The sequence below is a fragment of the Fusarium venenatum genome (assembly GCF_020744135.1).
Source record: "Fusarium venenatum strain MPI-CAGE-CH-0201 chromosome Unknown EDB82scaffold_2, whole genome shotgun sequence".
NCBI lineage: Eukaryota > Fungi > Ascomycota > Sordariomycetes > Hypocreales > Nectriaceae > Fusarium > Fusarium venenatum.
The window spans coordinates 8,937,619-8,958,969 of record NW_027072130.1 but is presented as its reverse complement, the minus strand read 5'-3'; the positions used below and the strand labels follow the sequence as shown (position 1 = coordinate 8,958,969).

The following is a 21,351-nucleotide window of genomic DNA, read 5'->3' as shown; positions in this document are numbered from 1 at the left end:
GTCCCATGGCCCATATGCTATTACTGCCACAATCCACTAAGCTCGTAGATGAATAAACGAGCAGTCAGGGTGGGTAAAATAAAATCACGCGTCACTTGGGCCACTGTACTCGAAAATAGAGTTTTACGACGGGTTTCCCGACGATGCTGAATGATGGGCTTCGACGGACGCTAAGGTAGGTAGCATATTGAAAGGGATGTCGAGTTAATCCTTTTCTTCTCAACCAAGAAGCCTTGACTCAGAATTACATCGAAGTAGACCAAGTCTGTCTAACTTTTTTCCAGAAAACATAAATTTGTCTCTGGATATTCATGGGCTGTCCAACATGTTGCCAGTGACTGATGTTCGCTTTGAACATTATCAACCTCGCAATACTCTGGGTGTTCAAGACGCCAGGCCACGGATATCTTGGAAGATCCTGCATGACGATACTTGCAGCACTCAAAATGGCTACGATGTCGAGTTAACCAGATACGGGCCGAGTCAGGAAGTGCAAGACGTGTCTATGGCAAGTCACCAGTCGCGGCAAAACATCCTGACTGAATGGCCATTCAAAGAGTTTCTTGAGTCTCGTGAACATGTATCGATTCGTGTTCGAGCTTGGGAAGAACAAGGACAGAAAACTGCCTGGAGCGAGCCTACTCATCTTGAAGTGGGACTTTTGCATCGGTCAGACTGGACATGCCAACGAATCACCGCACCGTGGGCTCAAAAGAGCACACAAGCTGGCCCTGAGGATTTGTTCCGCAATCAATTTGTTCTTCCCAACAAACCTATTAAAGCGCGACTTTATATCACAGCCCAAGGTATCTACGAAGCTGAGATCAACGGGCAGCGTGTCGGTGATCATTTCCTAGCTCCGGGGTGGACATCTTACGATGGACGACTCCAATATCAGACTTATGATGTTATTTCGCACATAGTTGCGGGTGCAAACTGTATTGGAATAAGAGTTGCAGAGGGCTGGTTCTGTGGCCGTATTGGCTTTGAAGGCGGACACAGAAATATATGGGGTCCTCATACCGCTCTTCTTGCTCAATTGGAAGTCACTTGCGCCGATGGACAGACTTGCAGAATAAACAGCGACGGCTCCTGGAAGGTGACACAAGGTCCGACTCGACTCGCGGAGATATATGATGGCGAGAAATATGATATGACAAAGGAGGTTCCAAACTGGTCGATGGTGTTGGATGAAGAAAGCCCGAAAGGCTGGACTGATGTACAGACGCTTACATTTCCGCCTGACTCTACTCAACTTACGTCGGGCTTCGCAGAGCCAGTGCGTCGGGTTGAAACCATAAGTCCTGTCAAAGAAATAACGACACCTAATGGGAAACTGGTCCTTGATTTTGGCCAAAACATCGTCGGATATTTGCGTCTTTCGGGGATCAAAGGACCCAGTGGACACAATATTACCCTTCAACATGCTGAAGTGATGGAGAATGGAGAGCTTGGTATTCGACCCTTGAGGATATGTCAAGCAAAGGATGAGATCATCCTTAAAGACTCACTTGTGGAGCTATCCTGGGAGCCAAGATTTACTTTTCACGGATTCCGGTACGCCCAGATTGATAATTGGCCAGGTCCACTTGATCTTTCTTGTGTGGAAGCGGTGGTGTGTCACACTGACATGAAACCCGCTGGTCACTTCTCATGCTCGGATCTGTTACTTAATAAACTATACCAGAACATCGTTTGGGGCATGAGAGGAAACTTCCTATCAGTACCAACTGATTGTCCTCAAAGAGATGAACGACTTGGCTGGACCGGAGACCTGTCACTCTTTGGCCCTACCGCATGTCTTATTTATGACTGTTTTGGCATTCTTAAGAATTGGCTGGTCGATCTTGAACATGATCAGGATGTCCTTGGTGGTGTTCCGCCAATGGTCAGTCCAAACGCCACTCTCCCAGATCCTATCTGGTGCAGGAAAGTGCCATGCGCCATTTGGCATGATGTAACGATCATAGCGCCATGGGTTCTCTATCAGGAGACTGGAGATAAGAGCATCTTGACTCAACAGTATAACAGCATGATGAAATGGATGACAATACTCCCAAGAATGAAGTCAGGGCTCTGGGATCCCGGACCCTTTCAACTCGGTGTAAGTTCTTCCAATACGCTCCTCGTGGTTCTTGAAACTCATAATCAGAATAGGACTGGCTCGACCCAGCAGCACCGGCAGACCGCCCATGGAAAGGTTCAACAGACGCTAAAATGGTGTCAAACATGTTCTTGCTACAGAGCTTAGATCTGATGAGTAAGATATGTGGCTTATTAGGGAAAAAGCAGGAGCATATCCGATTTGAGGAGGACTACCAGGCTACACGAGCCGAATTTCAGCAAGAGTACGTTACGCCTAGAGGGCGCATTGCCTCAGATTCACAGGCTGCATATGCATTAGCTATCTGTCTTGACCTCCTTGACCCAACGCAAAGAGTACGAGCGGGAGATCGTCTTGTGGAGCTCGTACGTAAGAACGAGTTTAAAGTGGGCACAGGGTTTGCCGCCACACCGTTCCTGTGCGAAGCCCTTGCATCAACTGGTCATTTACAAGTTGCATATACGATGCTACTTGAAAAGGGCTGTCCTTCGTGGCTATACCCTGTAACTATGGGTGCTACTACGGTCTGGGAGAGATGGGACAGTATGTTGGAGGACGGCTCTATCAACCCAGGGGAAATGACGTCGTTTAACCACTATGCGTTTGGCGCTATAGCGAAATTTATGTATGAGCGAGTTGCCGGGCTACAGAGGCTTGAGCCTGGATGGAGGAAGGTTCGTATCTCTCCTGCCATTGGCGCCGCCTTTTCCCGAGCTTCTGCGTCACATGTCTCTCCCCAAGGCACGATTTACTTTGAGTGGGATACCCAGGTTGTTGACGGGAACCACGAAAAATTTGTGATCCGAGCTAAAGTCCCCCCAAACACTGTTGCAGAGATTGTTCTCCCGGGCGTGGTAAAGGAAGAAGTAAAGGAGGTTGGTTGCGGGGAGTGGTTTTTCACATCATTGTTCAAAAGAGAGTATGAGTGGCCAGTTCTGCCGCTGCCATCAAAGTCATAATTATATCGTGGTACCCGGTCACCACACTTAGGTATAAAATAACAAGGGCATTATGATTGTGTGATATTTCGTCTCTAGTCGCAATCTTGAGTTGGTCAGCAAAGTATCGGTTCGTTCTTGTGGAGCGACTCGTGTATTGCATCTTTTTCGGACATAGGCATAGAAAGGATCATTAGGGCACAACTGAGGTCAGGTGATTATATATTTACATACCATCAAACCCAACAAAAAACTGGGGGGAATATCTCATTTCTATCAATTGAATCATGACCTGTAGAATGATAGTATAATGCAACTGAAATCTTAATTAAAATGGAATAAAGCTTAGCTTAAAACGCTAGTTTAAACCCTAAAGAATATATTGTGATTTAATTCGGCCGAAAGTGTATTGGCGACTTTAAACCCCAAGTCGGATTTGCTAACTGGATTTCTATCATCAAAATCTAAGTTTTTCCTGACCCTATTGCTACGCATTTTATAATATCCCCAGGTGGTAACGAGGTTCATGACTGCTCAGAATTATACCCTCATAACCGTTCCAACCACCCTGTACAACTTTTGATCTGCTCCGTTGCGAGCAAAGGCTTTAGCGATCGATACCAGCACCAATACCGTTCTCGCGACCTGAGTCAGTAACTATGGCAGTTTTGCCTTCAAGAGATAGAGTGTCGATGGGCATGTTGGAAAAGATAGTTCAGTTATTCTGTATGCGATGTGTATTTTGCGAAGTCTGAGTGTATCTTGGTGATGATCTTGTCTTCCAGCTGGCCGTGACACATCATGTTTTATACGTTGTTTTGTATCTCACGATCATCCATATGGCATCATACCACCAAGGATGGAAATATTTGCTTTGTCAGAACAATTGTTCGGGCGAATTTCAGCCCGAGTCGGTGTACAAGATACTGCTATCACGTTCAGTTTCAAAGACAAATTCGTTTGTGACCTTAACAGGTGTTGTTCCTTCGAGCTAAGTCAGTCTCTGTAATAAATTCATGGACTTTGATAAACGGGTTAGACCCTTCAGGCTTAGCCTTCGGCTAGTGAGTGTCTCGTCCACAACTAAACCTTTCAGTTCCTAGATCCAGGGTCATTTTTGAGTCCCTAAGCCTCGAAAACATATCCTATTTAACTCAGAAATATCAAGAGCCTCAGCTCAATTATGACGCTAGTGTCATTGATGTTCTGAGCCAGAGCATCTACTGGGAAGCTGTCCCGTTGCACGGGTCAGTTGCCTATGCCTAAATAGTTCAACATGCCCAGCTTCCTGAGCATCTTGTTCGGCGGATCCTGCGGTATGCCATGTCGATTCGACTCTTCGCCCAAGCTCCTGGTTCGTTGGATAGCATAACACATACGTCGTTCTACGCTGTGCCACTCAAACGAGCAAAATAAAATCCCCCTCTTGGTATAGACATAACCTGGAAGAGATCAAGCCCGGATCCGTATACCTTGCCAAAGTATTAAAGAAACTCAGTGCTAACAGAGACAAAACCAGCGAAGAGTGGGAAAAGACTGGTTTCGCTTTGGCCAACTTCGACCGCTTAAAAATAGGCGAGCCCTGGTGGGACTACATCAGCCGTCAGGTTGGAGTAAAACCATCCAACTGGTGCTTGCAGAGATTTACAGAGAGTATGCAAACTGTTGCCTTTGCTGCTGTCAAAACGGAAGAGCCACTGATTACGGGGTATGATTGGTCTAGCCTTAGCGAGGGGACAGTCGTTGGTGTAAGTTTTGTGGCCTCTAGTGTTCTCTTTCTTTACTAAATGTTCGCCAGGCTGGAGGTTCTAGTGGCCACGACGCCGCGTGTCTCCCTAGGCCGTTCCTAAACCTACGAATTATTGTGTAGGACCTGCCCCACATTGAAGAATCCTTGGATTAGCATGTGCCTGAACCTCTTAAAGGTAGGGTAATTTTTATACTACATGACTTTTTCAAACTTCGAATCGATAAGGGAGATTTCTTCATACTGAATATGATTTCACACGATTGGTCAGATAAATACGCCGCCAAGATTCTAAAAGAAATGATTTTTCAATTAAGCTCCACATCCAAACTTCTGTTAATTGATGCTATAGCACCCCCAGGAAACGCATGCCACCATTTATTGACGCCTCTCGGACTTATGGTGGCGGCTGATTTGCGGATGTTGGTCACTCTCAACTCACTTGAGCGTACGTTGGAAGCTTGGAAGGCTTTGCTCAATCAAGTAATTTATAATACTGAATTAAATTATAGCTGAATCTAGAGGTTAAATTTAGATAATTATTCTAGATTATGTTTAGACCTGTTATCTTAATGTACCCTTCCCTAGAGATTAACAAAGTGTCTCCAATTGTTTTTTTAACTGGGGGTTAATATCTTACAGAGCGTTGGAAGAAGTAACTCAGCCTCCTCAAGAAACGACAATCAAGGCTATTTCAACATCAGGCTTCCAGAGTATCCATGCAACTGATCGCTAAATATACACCGTTAATATCCCTCGGGTTGCTGGGTTTGCTGCAGAAGCTCATATCTCGTTTTTTTATTCTGCGAGGACTTACTGAACTTCAATAGAGCATCTATACGTCTGCAAAAGTCGAACCCTTGGGCGATATGCAAGGACATCATATTATCACGGGCCTCGCAACTATGCTGTAGGAGCCAGTAGACAATATTAGTAAACCTGAGTGGTTGTCATACTGTAATCTCTGGGCTATAGGTGGATCAAAGAGATATAACACTTATGAAACTGTTGCGTAGATATAGTGGTTGTTGGTAATCTGTTCTTTATGTAATTATGTGGCTTTAACGTTTAAAAGCGCCGATAATAGTTCCATTGGACCTTTGCCAGTCCATCACATCCGAAGCATTATTCTGTTGCATCTAGTTTAAGTACTCCCTATTCCTTGTTACCTCTTTAATGCTATCCTATCCGTTATATCTAGATGCGCTGAAGACCTATAGTCTTAATATAGCTGCTATACTTATCATTAACTGAATTATCGGTACATATCTATTTAAATCATTAGTATACCTATGTACTACTAGCGCAACTAAAATCCCTACCTTAGTTATCAGTTATTAATTAACGAAAACAATAGATCACATGATTGAAACGTATAAAACCATGCCGAATTGAACTCATGTTATATATTTGAATGTATGAAGTCAACTAAGATTGTCTGAAAGTGATGAAATATAGCAGTGCGCTTAGGAAAGCCAGACTGAACCCGATAATACTGTCACTAAAGCGTAGCGACCTCCGGGTGCTTTGAATTGTATGTCGGCTCACTCGTCACGGCTTGGATCGAAACCGGGAACTTTATCACCAGCAGCCATCCGGAGGTTCTTGGTGAAAGCATCTTCCCAGTCCCACAACTTTGGGGCAACACCTGAACGCCAGGCTTCAAACATCTTGTACTTTAACTCTCCAGAAGGCCAGTGGTTCCAACCCAGAACACTTCCCAGAATCCAGTCCTTAGTAAAGTTCTCAACCTTGTCATCATCTTTCTTGGTGGCAATACGGAAGCAATGTGTACCAAGTCCATCTTTGTGGAAAACAAGTTTGGCACGGTCTCCACCAGTCAGAAAATTCTCTGACGCCTTGTCGTATTTTCCATGGCACGAAGGCGCGACACGTTTGACTTGGCTGTCTTTGACAAAGATGACAATGTTCTCCCGGTCATGCTTATGGCCTGCACCAAAAGCTTCGAAGCCAGTATGGTCCATCTCGAAGTAGTATTCGTACATGATGGCACACCAGCCATTGTTACATCGCTGTCGAGAATAGACATGGCTGCTATGAATGCGGCTAGACTCTCGGCACTTGGAGAGACTGTTACCCCAGTATGGTTCCAGCCCAGGGTTGGTTCTGCCGCCTATGTCGATGGCTGATGTGTAGTAGCAGCTGTCCGTATCGAAGTCTAGAAGAGGCTGGTATTTCTCCTCCTCCGCGTCCCCTTTGGGTGGAAGCATAGGTATGACGTCTCGGGTGGATAAAGAGGTCGACCCAGTGACAGGAACCGACTGCACCTGTTGAAGGACGCAAGTGAGAGCAACGATAGATGCCAAGTTTAACATCTTGAAGTTTGATATGAGAAGTAGTAATGAAATGAAAGGTCTTTCAGGTTGATGTGTTTGTTTGATGAGCTAATGGGTGAGTTGAAATGAGATCAAGGCTCGGATGGATGGCCTGTTATATAGAAATCTGAATTGCATCGTTGCAATTCCGCGACATCAGGGCTCACATAATACATTTGACCAACAAAGCCGGTTGTGACATTCAATTCGTGGATTTTCTCCATCGAGAAAGTGCTCAGCCCATTGGCAGACTATCCATGTTCATAAAATGAAGTAGGTACTAGGTTTTGCGAGCTGCATGAGTCAGCTTATAAGAATTTGTCGGCCGTAGACTTTAGAAGATACTAGTCAGATCAGGTATGACTGACCAAGTGGAAGATTGTTACAACAAGATCTTACGAGAGTTATAGCGAAACAAGGCTCGGCGAATAGGAAGGCGGCTGTGCCAGAAGATATTAGTGTTGCAAGCCAATGCTAGTGCACTTAATAACCTACACATCACAGCCCAATGGCACGAAAGATGCTAGGTTCCCAATCCCAAATGCTGTATTTTGAACGTCCCTGTCAGCCCTGTCAGCGAACAAGTGGAGAACGCCCCTATCCAAACTCAGGCGCTTGAATAGTGACCGGATTCTATCGTCCTATTCGTCGACAGAACCTTGTCCCTCTTCAAGCTTAATTACTTCCCTGGCACTGCCTTTATGTATGTAATATTTGCGCAAAGCTATTTTCAGGCACTAAGTAAGAAAATTGAGTAGAACAATATTGGATTACGAGCTAAGCTTACTATTTGTGATATTACCTATTTAGGCCATTTTGCCGTATGACTGAAATTTTATCTAATCCTGTTTAGGTCTGCACGGGCATAGGGTTCGCCTTTACATTTGAAAAGAGCAAGGAACAAATTTAGGTATAGTATCTTTGCTGTTTGGGGTTAGCAGACGATTCGAGTTGCTAGGCTCAGAGGCTTTACGGCAAAATAGGTGAATATACCACCCAGTGTAGACGAAGAGAAGGTACAATGCCTCTAGACATATGTTACACTGTCGCTCGTGTTAAACAAGTGCATGGGCATTATGTGGAACAGGGATGCTTCAGATTACGCGCCAAATTGGCGATGCTCTCGAGGGGCAGATTCTGACACAACACAACGTGAATACACCTTTTACATCAATTAACCGAGTACAATTAATGTCTGACAGCTCGTTGGGTGCCGAGGACTTTGATAGCAAAGGGTGGCCCGACCAAGCCACATTAGACGCAGGCAGACAGGGACGTACGGTTCGGCAAAGCTCACAAATAACCAAAATGCCCCGGGTTGGGAAGGATTACGTACAATCGATAGTCCTGCGGGTGTTTATTTCTTGAATCAGACAACACCCTTGTTTGGAATGTTTGAAGTTGTGTAAAAGGATGAGTGTTGGGTAAAATCTTCGTATATCAATCATATTATCGACAATGCCGCATCCCTATCGTCCGTCCCATTCTCAGTGCAACAGGATTTCACTACCGCTGGTTTGTTAATAGTAACGTGTTGGCCAAAACGCAGATTAGAGGTACAGAATTAGGTATAATCTAGCATATCAAATAAGCAAACGCTGCACTAAATTGTCTCTTGAACAAATCATAATAAAAAGACAGTGGATCACTAAATCAACTAAAACTAACCGATGTCTCCTTTTCTAGAGATCGCAACAATTGTCTGACATTTTCTTGCATTGTGTCTAGTTTTGCGGCATGCTCTACAACAATCTTTCTTTGATTAGGCTGACCTTCTTCGGTCGCCACTTCTCGACGATTCACCCTCTACCTGCCCAATAGGACTTATCTGATCAGCTACGTCCCTCCCTTCATCTAACACTACTACTCCTACTCTCTGCAGCCGGGCCCTCTTACCCTCCGTCGCCGGTTCAGCATGTCATTTGCCTGCCGAAGGACTCTAAGCTTAGCTCTCATTAACGCCACCAGATGCATATTTCCCTTCACTGCCTTCTTCAGAGATTTTATATCTTTTATAGCTGACTGTGGAGATTTGCTATAATGTCATCTGATTCATTATTGAATATACTTAAACTAGGTCTATGCCTTAAAATCCGTCTATAAACGCCAATTACGCAATGAAGCTCCGCCATGAGGGGACATGTATATAGCTCCTGAATAACCCAGTCTTCCAGGAATGGCACTCGGCATTGTGTCAATATGTTTGGTTAAATGGGCTTGCAAGATAGGGAAAGACAGTTCTCAGTGCGACTGTGTTAGATTATGTCGTTAAGGGAAATGGCCGCTTAACTCTTGGCTTCTTGTTTGACTTTAGTGATATGATAAAGCAGGTCTTGAATATTATGCTGCAGTCCCTTGCTTTCTAGTTTTAACAAGGCGGGGCGGTATATACGACAGCGTGCTTTTGATCTCCGTATCTGAAGACCATGAAGAGATTGTCAGACTGTTTTTAGACAAGGGGGCAGACATCTACCGGGTACGGTGGCGTGTACAGCAATTCTCTTCAGGCCACCGCGTATGGAGGCCATGAAGACGACACCATTTGATTTCGTCTTCTTATTTTATTCAACGCCAGGGGATATTGGCAATCCTAGCCCCTCGAAGGTCATGGGGCGTGCTGAAGACCATCTGGGTCTAGAGAGGCTGTGTATAGATAGAAACTATATAATAAACAATATATTCTTCACTAATAATTTTTATTCTTTCCTATCTATCAGTGTAGCAACTATCCTTGTCTCCGTTCAGCGTCTTAAACAAACTTTTAAGTTGCATCGAGACTTCACACCGATCTTTCTCGATACAGTCGATCCCCTCACGTTACAAATAATCGTCGAGCCAATCATAGAAAAGTTAAAAAGCAGGCAGTCGGGTGAACCCCGGCCGGGGCGTTTGTGGTAGTCAATACGAGTGGCATCATGATTCTGCAGGCCTCAGCAGTTGACAAGGGTAGATCAGAAAGATCACACTGGCCGGTTTTATTGAATGGTGGCTACTGTCGGGGATCGACCGAATCTCTATCAGTCCAGGAACACAAGAGGGTGTAGAGTGACAATCCAAGATCATTATCCGGTCAGCCTAATCAGCAGATAGGTGAGCCTAAACAGGTTGTATGTACCACATTGTATCACTTGGCGCCCATAAGCAATGCGGGGTTTGTTTCCATATATCACCTTCTCTGCCCTACCTCGCTAAGCTATGGCGTGACGAGGCGTTCTTGATATCGAATATTATTTGCTTATCAAGGAATCAAATCCTGTCTAGTGTCCCCTTTCTAAACTTTATCCCCGTTACATAGAGTGCGACTACGATTTGACATCGAAAAATCGCTTTTGAGCTTGCACGAAACCTTCCATCCGCCTTTTTCAGGACCCTATCCCCCCGATGAGGCTGCAGCGAAAGTCTTGGTCTGAGCTCCGACAAGTCTACCATTTGTCCGAGTTAAAGGCCCCTGCTGATGGAATTGAGTAAGCTCCTGTTTCTACGCTATCACTTCCTTGCCACCCGCATACCGCTATGATTACTTCACAGTGTTTAACGTGTATACAGTATAGTCGTAGTCCCCGGACTATGGGCCCAAGGCTGCCCCAAGAACGAAGAGAACAGCTGCTCGTGGCTCAAGCTTCTACTCGCCTCGACTGACCAGGACACCCGCGTATTCATCTTCACCTACGACATTGACTCGACCGGTGCTGAAGATGGACATGTTTGGCATCAACTGCTAGTTCTTGGGGGAAGTCTTCTCGACAATATCCGTCAAGCGAGGCCGGTTGATGTGAGGTCCCTAGATGAAGGTATCAGGAACGAGGCTAATTATCCTATGTTGTGTAGTATCACCGAAGACCCCTCTACTTTATATGCCATGGGCTAGGCGGCATCATTCTCAAGCGAGCCTTAAATCTGGCCCACCACGACTATCCCAACATCCACAACGCGCTGTCGGGCATTGTTTTTCTTGGAACACCGCACCTTTGTACGACCGAAGACGATCGTTGGGACAATTGGCGCAAGATACTACAGCTCTATCGCAAGGATGTCCCAAAGACAGTTCTCCGAAACGAAGATAAAGAGAGTCTGGCCTACGTCTGCGAACAATTCAGCGCCTTGAATCTACCAGTTCCAATTCTGTCCGTCTTCGAGTCCACAGAGACAAAGGTGCCTGCATCGGGATTGGGGTTTATTCGAAAGGGAGGTAGGCTGAATGTTAAGGTAAGATGCCGTAATATATGGCCTTAGGAAACAATATTCATATGAATCAGCTTGTCGATCGCGTTCACGCAGCCGTAAATACGACACACGAAGAGCTTGTACCAGCAGACTCGCCCCACTCTGGCTTGCCTGTTGTCATTCCTGGGACATCTCTATTTCAACGTATGATAAGGTTCATTCACAAGGCTCCACTGGAAGGTAAAAGCCTCGTTACCAAGGCCTTTGGAAAGCTCCAGATCAGTTATACTATCTCGTACACCGACACTGAGAGCCATTGTAGCCCTCCGAACGGCAGCCCTGAAAGGGACTCAAGCCCAGGAAGTTCAGTCACCGGGACCAGAACTGTTCTTCTACCCTGTCACATGCTTGGTCAAACTCGTAACCGTGGCTTCTTTGGGCAAAAGAGCATCTTAGAACAGATAGAAGAAGCTCTCAAGCTAGAAAATTTAACTGTAGACGACAATTCGGGGCATAGCAGTGGTGAAGAAGAAGAGCCTCTCCAGGCATTCGCCCTTTGTGGTATCGGGGGCTTGGGTAAGACCGAGATCGCCGTAGAGTTCGCTCACTCGCATAAGAGCGACTTTGATGCTATCTTTTGGGTCAACTCAGCAAGCACTGATAAACTCAATGGATGCTATCGCAATATGGCTGTTCAGCTTGGCCTTTCCGATGAAGCAGTAGCACTTCGGGAAGACCCAGAGTCGATCAGAGAGATTGTCAAAGCATGGCTTTCCAACCCTATTAAGACAATGGGAGCGGGGCAAGATTTGGGCTCGAAGGCTCGGTGGCTGATTGTGTTTGACAATGCTGATGACCCGGATATTCTGTCAGACTTCTGGCCATTAAATGGCCCTGGCTCCATCCTCATCACCAGCCGCAACCCCTTGGCGAAGCAGGATCCTCCAGGTTTCGCCAATTTGTTAGGCATCGACCTACCCTCTATGACACCTCAAGATGCTGGAGCATGGCTTCAGGGCCTTTCGCGTCGGGAAAAAGAACAGTCTGGTCGAGAAGTCTGTGAAACTATTGCTGAAAGAATGGGGGGACTTCCTCTGGCAATAGTGCAAATGGCATATCTGATCAGGACTAAACATCTGTCGTTGTCCGAGTTCTTGGAAAGCTATAATCATGATGCAAGAAGATTCCAAAGCGCACCAGTCAAAGGAATGACTCGGCAACAAACAGTTGCCTCAATATGGAACATAGAGAGCTTGACACCATCTGCCCTCGCCCTTCTCCGGATTCTCTCTGTGCTTGATCCTGACAACATTCCGGAAAATATGTTGATGGCGGGTGCGGACAAAGTCGATCTGGATGACTACCCCAAAGACAAGTTTGAGTACATGGACGCCAGGGCTGAACTGATACAGTCATCTCTAATCACGAGAAACATGGAACTTGGTTTTCTCAAGATCCACCGACTGGTCCAAGACGTCGTACGCGATCAGCTCGGCATAGCAGAGTTACGGTCAGTTTTTGATGCAGCAGTCGTGCTATTATCAACGGTTTGGCCATTCTTTGATGAAACAAATGAGCTTGGATCCGACCGACTGAGAAAGGTACAAGAGTACTTGCCTCATGCAGACACCTTGCAAGAACTGGTCAAGGAAAAGTCTCCAGAGAAACTGAAGCCGAACATTGCTGTTGCGTCACTGTTTAACGAAGCAGCGTGGTGAGTCTGACTAAATGTAAATAGAATGATCTGAAAGTACTGATTAGGCATCTCAGGTTTTTCATCCTTCAATCTTGGGGTTTTAACCTTAGAAGTGGCTTCGAATACGCACGCTTGTCACAGCAAATTCTCAACGCCAACAGCGAGGGACAAGACACAAACAGATACAGCTATCTGCTCACCAATAGCTACAGATACCAGGGAATTACCTCAATCTACATGTTGACGAAAGACGCAGTTCCATGCTGCAAAAAGTGGATCGAGTTGCTCGTGGACAGAATCCAGAAATACAAGGAACCTGTTGACATTAAGACACTTCCAATCTCGTACAACGAACTCGGAATCGCTTTGATGACCATCCCAGACACCAAGGAGGCGTTGAAGGCTTTCGAGACTTGTTGCGAAATGTTAGATCAACAGCGAAAGTCTGATAAACTCCCTTTTCCTTTTGCCTGGCAGCACAGAGGAACCGTCACAGCTTGGTCAGGGAACCCCGACGCTGGGTATGAGATACTGGCACCTATTCTGAAAGAAAGAGAGGATAAACTAGGGAAAGATAATACCGAGGGAATTGAGTAAGTTCCCGTACATCTGACTGGCCGCGGAACTGGCTGCTAACTCAACCCAGGGACGGTCATCTACTCACATATATGGGTAACATTCGACGATTACAAGGTCAAAGTGACTGGTACAACTTTGCGAAGCGTGGATTGTCAGTACTGCGTATCACTTGCGGCGAGAACGCAAGCTTCACCATCCAGGCCAGCTACAGACTTGCAAGAGCCCATTTCGAAAGGGCGGAATACGACGAAGCGATGTGAGTTTTGTCTTTACAAGTGATTTTATATCAAAGCTGACAAAATGATCCAGTGCCTTGTTAAGGAAGTGTGTGGCCTTCCCGGGCGACGTTCCATGGTACAAGGCAGACCTTGGGAGATATTGCTGGAAGTTGGGCCGCGCGCTTCAAGCATCAGGTAACAGCGGAAGTGAAACACGTGAGTTGCTTAAACGGTCCATGGATATTCGCCACGACTTGGTTCCAAATGATGATCGGGAAGAGGATGAGTTGACAGATTCGGATTGGGACGAACTGATCTACGTTCTATACCGTTGATTTTGTGGGAGGACTTTTATCCTGGTTGTTTCAAAGAGAGTGCGAGGCAATTTCGGTCCCTACCAGGACATTCCATACACATTCCCTTAACATTGGAATATATTCAAGATTGTCATTCAGTTTTATTTTGGTAGTCAATGCTCCCAAGGTTGAAAATGAGGCGTAGGAGGATTCGGAATTTGAGCATTCATTCACATATTATCTTAGAAATGTCGTAGTTCCAATAGTGACCGCTTATTAACGGCACAAGTCCAAACAAGGTCAGCTCTGAATGCCAAATGATTACGGATTATGCAGGTTAGCATAAACAATACAGGACTGTGAAAGGGTTGAAATTCTCAATCAGGCTGCCAAGTTAATATAGGTCATGGGATGATGAGTATGATGCAGGTGTCTAATCATGATTGGCCCTACATGTTGAGTATGGTTGTATAACACAAAAAGGACGCACAGCTGACTAGCCTAGACAACAGGATCTTACGTACTACAAAGGCTGTGCTGAGTGGCGTTTCTGAACATTTGACCAATGATTTCGGGTCTTTCTCAGCCTGATCTGCTTGAGTGTGTATTTTAGGCCTCGATCTCCCTCACATTCAAAACCGTTTTACCCGCCCTTGGCGTTATACAGAAATGGACCCGGCAAAATCATCAATAGCGTCACCTGAGGAGATGGGCACTCGGCGTCGTTCAGATCCAACATTCGTTAGATCGAGCACCTGGAACACAAGTTCAGCTCACCATGAAAGACGTCTCAGCCCTTCCTCAAGCCATGATAGTATGAATAAAATCCTGTTCCGATACTTTCACTCATCTATACTAACTGTTATATTCAAGTTTACAAGTCCAACTTGTCTACTTTTGTACCACGCAAAGACGGTCGTTCCTTGTTCTCAGGGCTTCACTATGAGGCACTTTCGAGGCTTTTTGATCAACCTAGTAACTCTACCATACCCAGCCCAGGCTCTCAGCCAAGACAGGCTGACTTTGCTGTACTGCACGAGCTACCACCTGTCTCGGGTGCACGGCGTCAGGTACACACGTTGACTGTACTCGATGAAATTGAGGAAACCCTACGCAAAACCAAAGTGAATAAGATGCTTTTCCTCCGCGGATATCCTGCGATTGAATGGCTTAGTCGGATAGGATCCTGTCTTGGATTAGACTACGAGTTCTTGTTCCAACACTTGGCTAACGGAACTCAAGTTAATCTGAGTGATATGTTTTGTCTGCCGCCCATTTCTGTGATCGGCACAGGGACAATACAGTTGACATTTACGAGCATTGGATTGTGGGATAACCACAAGTCTGGTTCAAGCTTGGAGAGGGCTCGTACGGATCTAGCGAAAGAAATGAAGTCCTTTATAGATGATGTGAACATGGGACGTAGGATAGCGCCGTGTGGTACAATGGTTCGCAGTTTTTCAGTTCACGATCTCAAACACTTTTCTATCGAACAGCAGCTCACCATCAAGTTGCTTCAGTTCCAAAGCCACTGGACAAGTAAGTTCTTGTGTACAACAGTTAACAGTCGCCCATGTTCCACTCTATTTTGACTTCGTTATAACTAACTCTGATGACTTACTTAGTTGTTGTATGGTCAGACTGCGGCACCAGTTTAAGTCAAAGCCATCGCGGTCCTTGGAAACAGATCAGAGACTCGCATGCAGGAGCTGTTCGCTTTATCAGCTGGCCTCTTGACTTCACCAATCGACAGATCAGGCACATCATCAAGTCAACACAAGAGGAATCAGTTGATGCAGCTGAGAAGGACCAAGAAGTTGCACGTGATCCCCTGGAAGCGGGGCTTTCACTACTTTGTGACGAACTCGGCCAGAACGAAGACAGCACAGAGACTATGGCTAGTAACGCCTCCCCTTTTCATGCACTCAACACAGTCTTCCTTCTCCTGGCAGTATCTGAATATCAATTTCTAAACCTCATGGAAGAGAAAACGGAAAACTTTGGTAAAGACGCCAATCACGGGATTGGTGAGATTCAAAGAATCAAGAAACAGGTCGACGCTCATCTTGAACGACTACAAGATGTACTGGATGTCATAAAAAACCGAGGAGGTCGCGGTTGGTCATTGGTGAGCCAACAACCACATTCCACTCCCAGCCCCCACAGTGAGGAACATAGCGATGAGCAAATACAGCGCCGGGAGAGTTCCCTTAGCACCTCGTATCAGCCGCAGCACCACAGAGAAGAGGCTTCACAGCATAGGAATAAGAAGAACGGCGCAAAAGCAAAAGCAGACGATGCCGCTATTTGTCTCGAGCGCAAGTTTGAGAAGCTCATCCGCCGTGCCCAAGCCGTTTCATCTGGCTGCCAAGATGAAATGGAAAAACTATCAAACGAGTCCGTCGTTCGCGAGGCACAACGTGGAAAAGAGCAAGCCGAAGCGGTAGCTAAGGTAACATTTATTGCTGCCCTTTTTGTGCCATTAGCCTTTACTACGTCAATCTTTGGAATGGATCTTCAGCAACTCAACGGCTCTGGAGCTGATATAACAACGTGGATATATGTGGTTGTGCCTGTAATGATAGTTAGTGTGGTAGCATGGGCTGTTAATGGAGAGCGCATAACAAGAGTGTGGCAGTGGATAAGACGGCATATTGTGCATGAGTGTAAGGGCTTGAAAGGGAATGAAAATCAAAAGGAACCCGTTTGATGTTTCACGTATTGAAAACGGGTAAAGCATTATCAAAACTATTATCAATGTAGAACACTATTTGATATTATCATTGCAGAATACTCCTACGCAACGAAACGCAAGAAAGAAGAATATAGACTAGTTTCTTAACTTACAACGGTATTACATGCTGTGGATGAAGGACTCTGTGGTGGCCCCTACCTCGGTAGGGGAGCAGAGAGATGGGCCGCCAAGCGAAAAGTCTGTGCAAAGCTAGTATATGGAAGATTGCGGCATACCACTGAAAAGCAAACAGTGAAGCTTGACGTGGTTCCGATACTCTTATACCGACTGGCGGTAAGTGAGCCTTGGCCTGTCAGTCATGAAAGCTGGGAAACCACATACCGTGATTACTGGTGGGGCGCGAATTAACATGACTATCTGAGTCAGTTATGGGTGGTTAGAAGGCTCCAGGGTTAGCCTCATAAGGAACTTTGGGTCTTTATTATAATATCTCCAGAACCAACAGCATATCAAGGATCCAAAAAAAAAAAAAAATCGCGCATATCACATCCCAGCTAACACAAAGTCTTCGCACCAGCCGGTTTGATATCTTCGTTCCGCAAGTAGATGGTATGGTTCTATCGGCTTTATTACTGCCTCGGAACTCACCCGTCGACTTGACAATTCTGTCGTCGCTTCTTACTAGCCCTGCTTGTTCCTCTCCGAGCGTATAGGCCTAGTGATGTCCACAGCTTTAATGTCACAACAATACAGTAATTCCGAGCGGGCACCATCGTTTTGCCCGCGAATCGGAAGACACCCAAGTCTCAAATCCTTAACCCCGGTCATCATCACCTCGCCTTCGCATTTCGCATTTCGCCTGGCGTATCCTTGCGAAATGCCCAGCGAGAGAAGAGAAAACTACATAGATTTCTGCAAATCAAAGGTGTCGCGTAAGCTTGCCCTTTGTCCGGGGCCAAAAGGTTCCATTTCCGGGAACAGGGTGTGTTAAGCGAGTATCCTCTGTTCAGGATCTGATAACTAGATGCTATTGGGCAGAAACTGGTCTGTTTTTTACTTGGAAATATCGTTTCTGGTAACAGATGCGGGAATAAGAGGAAAGTTGTATGGAGTTACTAGGAAGCGGTTGGATCGCCAATTTATGGGGCAGGGCTTCTGCCAGCATGGCCTTGATACATTATGTTTACGTTGCACCAAAGCTCTAATGCGCTGTTTTCCCTCCCGGTCAACACTCTACAACTCTCATACCCACATCATTCAACAGAGCCGTGGATATGGACAGAACCGACACGGTGTCGCCGATCGCTGGCGAGACAAACTTACGAAACACACCAGAAGTTACTTCCGAATCGGTGCCTTCCACGATGCCTAGCCAGGGAGAATTGGAGCTCGTTGCAGTACAAGTAAGTGCCCGCTCGAACCCGAGTTGTTGATTTTCTGATCAGGAAATGAGCTTTAGGAAGAAAGTGAAGAGGGCGACGGTGACTCGGCACTCGGAGACGGTGTGTAAGCGCTTCATTCGTCTGTTCATTTCCCTTTCTAAGACGGCTATTAACGCATGAATCTAGTGCAAGCTCAACCGCATCCATTACATCTAGTATTCTTGAGTATCGAAAGTTTCAGGGTCGAACCTTCCACAGTGAGAAGTACGATACCGAGTATTTCGCACCAAATGATGAGCAGCAGAGGGAGTCTATTGATATCTCGTAAGGCAAACTCTGTGCAATATACATCCAATCGGGTTTCTAAAATTGACAAGGCATCATTATCTCCTACTCCTTCTCGACGGCAAGCTCTCGCTAGCGCATTTGAACAACGATCTGGAGGCTAGTCATCAAATCTGCTTCCACAGATGTCTAGAACTAACAGTATGCAGAAAGTCCTCGATATAGGAACCGGAACTGGTAAGTGACACATGGGATAACGCACAGTATGCAAGCAGCTAAAGAGAAAACAGGCATATGGGCAATGTACGAACAAATGTTGCGTTTCAAAACACAATTGTAAGATGCTAATATCATAAAGTGATTTTGCCGACCAATACCCTAATGCCGAGGTTATCGGTACAGATCTATCTCCAATCCAACCAAGTTGGGTACCACCAAACGTCAAGTTTGATCTTGAGGATGCAACCCGTGACTGGAGTTGGTCTGAGAACAGCTTCGACTTTGTCCATATGCGTTATCTTATTGGTGCGATTTCTGATTGGGGTGTACTATTTAAGGAAGCGTTCCGTTGTTGTAAACCCGGCGGCTCAATCGAATCCGTCGAGGTCAATCCCCTTTTCCTCAGCGATGATGAGACCATCAGCAATGCAACGGCAATATAAACATGGAACAAGCTTTTCAAAGAGGCTAGCAAAGCTTTCGGCCGCAGTTTCTGCGAGATTGAAGGAGACGTGCAGCTGCTCGCTGCTGCTGGATTTGTTGACCTTCAAGTAACTGACTTCAAGGTACTGTTCTCTTGTACAAACTTTTGGGACTTTTGTATCTCACATCACATAGGTTCCTGTTGGTGGGTGGGCTAAGGATCCCAAGTTGCGTGAAGTCGGTCAGTTTCTTCGCGCAACGATGGAAGCTGATCTTGAGGGTAAGCGAATCATCGGTTCTAACCTTTATGCAATCGTTGCAGCCTTCTAAGAGTATACAGGATACACCCTCATGGCGTGGCAACAGATTCTAGGATGGCCCAAGGAGGATTATCAACTGTTCGTAATGAATATGCGAAAATCCCTGAGGGACAAGAGAGTTCATGGTTACATACGTGTTCGATTCATAAACGCCCGCAAACTAGAAGTTGTTTAGTGAATGTAATTACGATGAAACGAGTTTCATTGCCTCAGCATAGCCTTTCCTATTGCCTCCGTAATTACCAAACTTGGTTATAATATTATGAGACGATTATCTATCTCGTTCGGTCAGTTCTATGTTAAGTTGCTATCGGTAATCCAAAGTGTATACTCAAGGAGTGTATATGCTACACTTGTTTTCTACTTCATCGGTTCGTTTGATGTGTGATACTTTGTTTTAAATTGCAATCTTGATGGCCAGCAAATTGTTTGTTCGATATTGTTCAGGGCGATTGGTAAATCATCTTTTTCAGACATAGGAATAGCAACGAGTGCAATATATAATAGCATCGGGAGTGGGATGCCGAGTGGGATAATAATTATAGAAACCTACAAGAGTGGGATGCCTGTTGTATATCAGCGGAATGCTTATAAAAAGAAACTGGCAGTGGGATATGCTTACAACTCTATATCATAAGGGTTTTACTGCACTTCAAAAAGCCTTGGCTAAGAAAGCTATAAACAGTTAGGAATTTTAGTGTTCAAATAATCGAAATACTCCAGTGACTCGAATGTCGCCCAACACACAGTTCGCAATACATGTAATTCATCAGTATCATGCTTCTCAGTAATCTCTCAATCTTTTTATTTGTCGCTTGCGGTACATCGTACACAGCGTCTGAACCTCACACTCATCACTATAAGGAAAATCAGACCCCGGCCAATCAGCAAACCTACATTAAGCCGCTGCCATGTAATGCCATCATTCCAGCACCTTCCGAGCAAATCACCAGTCAACGATTCCACCAATTTGTTTACGACTTCGTCGTTAGGAAGGATTTAAGCGGAGCTTTCTCTCTAATATCCTCCAACTATAGAGTACGTAGAAAAGTTCATATTGATTCGATCGAGTTATCTTTGTCTTGCTTAGTTGACTGACTGATAAACAGAATCATCACCCTGGTGTAGAGGATGGCCCCGATGCAGTCTGGGAGTTTTTATCCCCAATCTGGCCCGATACCACCTTTCAGCTCCGTCGAACTATGTTCAAAGGCAACTTTGGCTGGCTGAACTACCACTCTTCTACTGCTGGAGAAATCATTGACAAGTTCCGATGGGAGAATGGTTGTATTGTTGAGCATGTAAGTTTACGTACGTCTGGAATAAAATACCTTACTAATGTAAATCCTCTTTGAAAGTGGGATGATGGAGAGGTCTGGCCTGCTGCAATAGTACATGAAGAACTCTAGTAAAGTTCTTTTTTCACCCCACTTAATTGGGGTAGAGTTAATTTTTATAACCTTCAATTTAAGAGTAAGGCCAATTAGCAATACAGTGAAGTAGTTCAGCAAGTACAACTAAAACGTACAATCCAGACCCCTAGTAGTTAGCACAATTAATTGCAGTAAATTTGGTTTTTGTAGGTAAATTAAGATCTGTTCTAGCTACGCGGCGAATTCAGAGTGCAAAAAAAGAGATGTCTTAGGCCGAATCATTTCAAATTGAGTTCGAATATAGCAACAATTCGGCGAGGAGCTGGAACATCGCTGAGCTTATGCGGAGACAACCATGTCTGTCTCGCATGTTAAGTGTCTATCGACATCCATATTCGCATAAATGTGGTGTCTGTTCCCTGAGAGAAGCGGCAACTAGCTCACTACGAGCAGAGACGGATTTGTAATGACTGTCCTTCCGATGGCCAGTGGAGCGCGCACGAGCGTGGAATGGGCTGAGTAACAACCAATTTGTTTTCGTCTTAAACAAGCCTAAAGGAAGGAAGCGCAATAATG

The 21,351-nt window shown here is 45.4% G+C and overlaps 7 protein-coding genes across 7 annotated transcripts; 6 read left to right on the top strand and 1 right to left on the bottom strand.

The window, feature by feature from the left end:
• The first annotated feature begins 136 nt into the window (after nt 1–136).
• EDB82DRAFT_199575 (bacterial alpha-L-rhamnosidase-domain-containing protein) lies at nt 137–3,077 on the top strand. The gene is made up of 3 exons (XM_025736546.2): nt 137–175; nt 285–2,104; nt 2,158–3,077. Exons 2-3 carry the CDS (start codon nt 326–328, stop codon nt 3,061–3,063), a joined length of 2,685 nt encoding a protein of 894 aa, XP_025587142.1. The 5' UTR covers nt 137–175; nt 285–325; the 3' UTR covers nt 3,064–3,077.
• Nucleotides 3,078–4,318: 1,241 nt separating this feature from the next.
• Nucleotides 4,319–4,912, top strand: EDB82DRAFT_476466 (uncharacterized protein; the record flags this gene model as incomplete). The annotated part of the gene is made up of 3 exons (XM_065608061.1): nt 4,319–4,358; nt 4,492–4,790; nt 4,841–4,912. The coding sequence occupies 3 exons, from the start codon at nt 4,319–4,321 to the stop codon at nt 4,910–4,912; spliced, it is 411 nt and encodes a 136-aa protein (XP_065465138.1).
• Nucleotides 4,913–6,222: 1,310 nt separating this feature from the next.
• On the bottom strand, nt 6,223–7,199 carry EDB82DRAFT_502403 (necrosis inducing protein). Its single transcript, XM_025736544.2, has one exon. It carries the CDS (start codon nt 7,018–7,020, stop codon nt 6,334–6,336), a length of 687 nt encoding a protein of 228 aa, XP_025587140.2. The 5' UTR covers nt 7,021–7,199; the 3' UTR covers nt 6,223–6,333.
• A 4,296-nt stretch (nt 7,200–11,495) lies between these two features.
• Nucleotides 11,496–14,117, top strand: EDB82DRAFT_428344 (P-loop containing nucleoside triphosphate hydrolase protein; the record flags this gene model as incomplete). The annotated part of the gene is made up of 4 exons (XM_065607671.1): nt 11,496–13,003; nt 13,060–13,578; nt 13,632–13,820; nt 13,874–14,117. The coding sequence occupies 4 exons, from the start codon at nt 11,496–11,498 to the stop codon at nt 14,115–14,117; spliced, it is 2,460 nt and encodes an 819-aa protein (XP_065465137.1).
• Nucleotides 14,118–14,657: 540 nt separating this feature from the next.
• EDB82DRAFT_502396 (uncharacterized protein) lies at nt 14,658–16,914 on the top strand. Its single transcript, XM_025736541.2, has 3 exons — nt 14,658–14,892; nt 14,952–15,617; nt 15,704–16,914. The coding sequence occupies exons 1-3, from the start codon at nt 14,748–14,750 to the stop codon at nt 16,786–16,788; spliced, it is 1,896 nt and encodes a 631-aa protein (XP_025587138.1). The 5' UTR covers nt 14,658–14,747; the 3' UTR covers nt 16,789–16,914.
• A 1,133-nt stretch (nt 16,915–18,047) lies between these two features.
• EDB82DRAFT_557039 (S-adenosyl-L-methionine-dependent methyltransferase) lies at nt 18,048–19,665 on the top strand (the record flags this gene model as incomplete). Its single annotated transcript, XM_065609689.1, has 8 exons — nt 18,048–18,176; nt 18,233–18,279; nt 18,342–18,479; nt 18,533–18,603; nt 18,654–18,681; nt 18,799–19,045; nt 19,115–19,225; nt 19,278–19,665. The coding sequence occupies 8 exons, from the start codon at nt 18,048–18,050 to the stop codon at nt 19,410–19,412; spliced, it is 906 nt and encodes a 301-aa protein (XP_065465136.1). The 3' UTR covers nt 19,413–19,665.
• Nucleotides 19,666–20,179: 514 nt separating this feature from the next.
• EDB82DRAFT_476461 (uncharacterized protein) lies at nt 20,180–20,994 on the top strand (the record flags this gene model as incomplete). The annotated part of the gene is made up of 3 exons (XM_065608060.1): nt 20,180–20,440; nt 20,512–20,703; nt 20,986–20,994. The coding sequence occupies 3 exons, from the start codon at nt 20,180–20,182 to the stop codon at nt 20,992–20,994; spliced, it is 462 nt and encodes a 153-aa protein (XP_065465135.1).
• Nucleotides 20,995–21,351: the final 357 nt, after the last annotated feature.